Source organism: Mastomys coucha, unplaced genomic scaffold, assembly GCF_008632895.1.
Source record: "Mastomys coucha isolate ucsf_1 unplaced genomic scaffold, UCSF_Mcou_1 pScaffold3, whole genome shotgun sequence".
NCBI lineage: Eukaryota > Metazoa > Chordata > Mammalia > Rodentia > Muridae > Mastomys > Mastomys coucha.
The window spans coordinates 11,830,360-11,835,715 of record NW_022196909.1 but is presented as its reverse complement, the minus strand read 5'-3'; the positions used below and the strand labels follow the sequence as shown (position 1 = coordinate 11,835,715).

The 5,356-nt window shown below is 50.3% G+C and overlaps 1 protein-coding gene across 1 annotated transcript in view; it reads left to right on the top strand.

Moving 5' to 3' along the window:
* Window positions 1-4,986, top strand: part of Spock2 (SPARC (osteonectin), cwcv and kazal like domains proteoglycan 2) — a 26,859-nt gene extending 21,873 nt beyond the window's left edge. The window contains exons 9-11 of the mRNA XM_031347890.1: window positions 2,942-3,004; window positions 4,329-4,466; window positions 4,575-4,986. Coding sequence (XP_031203750.1) covers window positions 2,942-3,004; window positions 4,329-4,466; window positions 4,575-4,720 — 347 coding nt within the window. The 3' untranslated portion in view covers window positions 4,721-4,986. The remainder of the gene's footprint in view (window positions 1-2,941; window positions 3,005-4,328; window positions 4,467-4,574) is intronic.
* Window positions 4,987-5,356: the final 370 nt, after the last annotated feature.

Below are 5,356 nucleotides of genomic sequence, written 5' to 3'. Positions count from 1 at the left end.
GGGGCCCTTTGGGAGTCGCTGTGGTTGCCTCTCGCTCACATGCTCAGGCTCAGAGCCTCCCTAGCCCATCTCTTTGCTGTATCCATCCGGGCTTCTCTAAAGGATGAGAGCCCAGGGCAGCCAACCTTTAGCTCTCTCCCTGGGCAGGCTCCCGGGTGGACTGGATTTCGTGGGTCCCGAAGCTTGTGCACTTTGGATACCTTCAAATAAAAATAAAAAAAAAAGAAAAAGAAAAGAAAAATCAATGTGGGGGCTAGCGAGCTGCTTCCGTGGGTAAAAGCATTTGCCCTGACAACCGAGTTTCAGCCCCAGGACTTACATAAAAGTGGAAGGAGGGAACCCTCTCCACAAAGTTGTCCTCTGACTTTCACATGTACAACACGCTATGCACATGCCTGCCCCTCACAAATACATAAACACACAAACACATGTACACACAGACACACATGATAAACACACATAGGTACAACTATGTATGTCATGTTTTGGGGGGCCCCTTGGAGAATCTGAGAGGGGATTTTACAGGGGAGTGTCTTGGGAATGAGGACACATTAGTCTTTCAGTGGCCCCGTTTCTGATAGATACATCTTCTTCACCCCAAGCAACTGATTATGTAACTTAGCATTAGCCCACACATGAAGATGTTGTTGTTGTTGTTGTTGTTGTTGTTGTTTCTGGATTTCATACAGCCCAGGATGTCTTGGAATTTACCATGTAGCTGAAACTGGGATTACAAGCATGCACCAACCACACCCAGATTTTTTTTTTTAAAGATTTGTCTCAAAAAACCAAAACCAAACAAAACAAAAAGATTTATTTATTTTATGTGTACGAGTACACTGTCTTTGTCTTCAGACACACCAGAAGAGGGCATCAGATCCCATTGCAGGTGGTTGTGAGCCACCATGTGGTTGCTGGGAACTGAACTCAGGACCTCTCTTAACCACTGAGCCATCTCTCTAGCTCCCTCCCCAGTCTTACTTTTATTGTGTCTCTTTTCATCTTTTGGAGACAGGGTAGCATTTAGACCAAGGTGGCTTAGAACTCCCTCTGTATCCCAGGCTGGCCTTGGACCTGTGGCCTTGTTTGTCCCTGAGTCCTGAGATTATAGAGTATACCACCACCCTGTTGATTGGCATCTGTTAGCTGTGTGCTTAGAGCTCTGTGCTTAGAAATCACCTAGGCCCAGGGGCAAATGATGGGGAAACAGAGGTCTCTAGTGAGCTGCCTGGCCAGCAGCTCTGGGGCCTCCACTAGCCACTGCATGGTCAAAGTGAGACGTATCTGCAGCCAAAGGCCAAGCCTTGGCTGGGGGTCCACCATATGCTGATTTGGGGTTTCAAATAAGTGACCACCTCTTTGTGAGTTCACTTTCTGGGAGATAACAATTTCTTTCTTTTCTTTCTTTTTTTTTTTTGATTTTTGAGACAAGGTTTCTCTGTATAGCCCTGGCTGTCCTGGAACTCACTCTGTAGACCAGGCTGGCCTCGAACTCAGAAATCCACCTGCCTCTGCCTCCCAAGTGCTGGGATTAAAGGCGTGTGCCACCACTGCCCACCGAGATAACAATTTCTTTTTTTTAATAAATTTATTAATTATTATAATAAGTACATTGTAGCTATCTTCAGACGCACTAGAAGAGGGTGTCAGATTTCATTATGGATGGTTAGCCACCATGTGTTTGCTGGGATTTGAACTCAAGAGCAGTCGGTGCTCTTACCCACTGAGCCATCTCACCAGCCCGAGATAACAATTTCTAACTCAGAGGCTGGTTGAGCGCAAAGTGAGGAAATCTGGACACAGAGCACCATGGGAATCATGCCTCCCTTAGTGACGCCTTTCTGTCTGCTGCCTGTGCCGCCTCAGCCTGTCCACTCCCCAGGCTGCTGATGTCCATCCCACTTCCGCAAATGCAGAAGGCTTGAGCTGCCCTGTTCTATTTCTAGGCAGACCTCGGGTTTGGAAGGCCATGGTCTCCCCAAGGTCCCAGACAGTAGAGACAGGACACCAGTGTCATGTTCAGGCCCCAGGGGTTAAATCTAATATCTTGTAGTCGTATGATCTACGGTTTCTTGGCCTGTGGTGTTTACCTATCCCTCTTGCCTCTTTTGAATTTTTTTAAAAAAATATTTATTTATTTATTTTATATAAGTACACTGTAGCTGTACAGATGGTTGTGAGCCATCATGTGGTTGCTGGGAATTGAATTCAGGACTTCTGCTCACTCTGGTCAGCTCTGCCTGCTCCGGCCCAAAGATTTTATTTATTATTATATCAACGTTCACTGTAGCTGTCTTCAGACACACCAGAAGAGGGTGTCAGATCTTATTATGGATGGTTGTGAGCCACCATGTGGTTGCTGGGATTTGAACTCAGGACCTTCGGAAGAGCAGTCAGTGCTCTTAACCACTGAGCCATCTCTCCAGCCCCTTGAATTTTTTATTGTTGTCTTTATGTGGGTTTGTTTGTTTGTTTTATTTTGTTTTGAGACAAGTACTCATTCTCTGACTGTGGATTTCCTGGAACTTTCTATGTAGGCCATGCTAGCCTTAAACTCACAGCTATCCACCTGCCTCTGCCTCCAGAATGCAGTGGTTAAAAGTAGGCACCACCATGCCCCCAGCTCCCTTTTGAACTTCTTTAGCTCATCCTATGGGAGCCAACGTCCCCAGAGAACCCTGGGATTCTTGGGATCCTTAGCCTGTCTTAAGTGGCAATGGCCTCCCTTAACTGGACGCTGGGTGTTTCCATCCAATAGAGCCTTACATTGGTTTGAGGATCTTAGTAGGACAGGTACATGCTGCCACCACCCTGGTGTGGCCCTGATGTGAGAGACCTGGTGTTTTAGTTTGCACCAAAAGGTTCTAAGTTGGAGGGGGGGGACGGGACTCAGTGTGCTTTTGGCACCATGGGTCGACCCTAAGGCCGCTTCTCTCTACAGAGCCCCCCTGCCTGGCAGAGCTGGAGCGCATACAGATTCAGGAGGCCGCCAAGAAGAAGCCAGGTAAGGAGAGGTGCAGAGGAGGGGGCCAGGGATGCTGCTTTAAGCTTCCTGGAGGACCAGAGGTTTCTACTGCCTTGCTTTATGTCACATGATGAACCTAGGAGAGGCCCCTGACCTAGGATGGTGCAGTAAACACCTTCATTGTTTCATTGGCTTGATAGGCAAGAGTCTTCTCTGCTGCCCCTCAGGGAGTTTGCTTAAACACTTTGGGCTATGCAGGTCAGGGCTGGAGAGTCCTCTACTTCAATTCTCTGCAATAGGTGTGTGTCTGAGGCTGGAATGGGATCCCCTTCCATGGGGCATTCACATTCTAAATGAACACCCTGGAGAGGTGAGAGGCCCAGCCCAGCCTAGGTCAGCACTGATGGGCAAGGCAGACAAGGTTCATGTAAAGGCTGTGCAAAGCCTTTGGATAGCCTAGCCATGGGAACATTCAGCATGCAGAGTCGGGAAGAGAATTCCCACCTCAGACTGCCGCGTAGGGGCTCAGGGAGAATGGAGGTGGGCATAAGGCTCCCGAGAGGCCAGTAGAGATCTTTCTGGGACACTAGCCTTGTAACAGGGGGAGGGTGGGTCTTGAGGGAGGATAATAAGCCAGGCAAACCTTGAGGTCTCCAAACAAAACAAAACAAAAAACAAAAACAAAACCCAGTAGGAAAGGACCCAGGCAGCTGCAGGGTAACATTGAGGGTATAGCAATCCTGAGAGGTGGGCTTTGTGGCTCCTGGAGAGTCACATGACTGGGCTCACAAGACCAGCACACTGAGTGAGCATCCAGCCCCCAAAGCCCCCGTAGGGCTGTACTGACTAGGCCTAGTCATGCACTATCATCCACTCCCCCAAGCAGGGCCCCGGGCCTTAGGCGCCTCACTCTAGCGTACCTAATGCCACCCTGGTTGCCTCTGTGGCTCTTATCTCTCTTCCCCCATCCCCTGGACTAAAACATCTTAAAAGATGCTCTGTGGACAGTCTGGGGACCTGAGAGAAATGAGTGAGCCCCAAAGAAGGAAGAGAAACTCCACATTCCTAGCTGGAGACAAAAACCAAGAGTGGGATCAAGCTTTCTAGCATGGGGGGCCTGACTGTCCTACAAGATGAAGGCCATGAAACCCAGCAGCACTTGATAGCATTCTAGAAGGAGCCTGAGCACGTGATACAGGGACATTGGGGAAGGGGGCTCTGTGCTTCCGGTCAGTAGCCCTGAGTGTCTGGTTTCTTAGGGGGTGGGTGTCAGTAGCAGGCTGGCCAGGTTCTCAGGCCATCTAGGCCCCTGCTCGCACATGACTCCAGAGCCCGCCCTCTGGGCTCTTGCTCTAACCCTCAGGTATCTTCATCCCGAGCTGTGATGAAGATGGCTACTACCGGAAGATGCAGTGTGACCAGAGCAGAGGTGACTGCTGGTGTGTGGACCAGCTGGGCCTGGAGCTGACCGGCACACGTATGCACGGGACCCCTGACTGTGGTAAGGAGCATGTGGCTAGTTCTCAGGGTGATGTGGGCAAGACTCCAGGCTGAGAGAATAGGCCCAGTGTGGAGGTTCCTTACGGTCTTTCCCTTGCTTTCTCCACAGATGACATCGTGGGCTTCTCAGGGGACTTTGGAAGCGGCGTTGGCTGGGAGGATGAGGAGGAGAAGGAGACAGAAGAGGCAGGCGAGGAGGCCGAGGAGGAGGAGGGTGAGGCGGGTGAGGCGGATGACGGAGGCTACATCTGGTAGATGGCCCTCGATGGCCTCGGCAAGGCCAGGGTGCCGACGGCCACAGAAAGACAGGCCAGAAGAGACCTGGACAACAGCAGGCAACTTAGCAAATGGATCCGGAAGTCAGTGCAGAGGACCCTGGCTCCAGTGGGGAGGACCGGAGAGTGTGGCTTGTGTGACTGTCTGTCTGTGTGTGTGTGTGAGAGAGAGAGAGAGAGGGAGAGAGAGAGAAGAAGAGAGAGAGAGAGAGGTGTGTGTGTGTGTGTGTGTGTGTGTGAAGTGAGATGTGTGTGTGTGTGTGTGTGAGAGAGAGAGGTGTGTGATGTGAAGTGTGTGTGTGTGTGAGAGAGAGACAGAGAAAGAGGTGTGTGTGTATGTGTGAGAGAGAGAGAGAGATGTGTGTGTGTGTGTGTGAGAGAGAGATGTGTGTGTGTGTGTGTGTGTGAGAGAGAGAGAGAGGGAGGTGTGTGTGTGTGTGATGTGAGTCACCCAAAGGTCCCTATGTTCTTGATTTTCAGATGCCCACTTTCACACATGTGGACGCACTAACAGACCAAAATCAATGGGATCAGATAGATGTCCCTGATCCTGCCCTTTAGCCCAGCACCTGGAATTCCTGCTCTGACCAAACAACCCTACCCGCTCCTGCCTTTC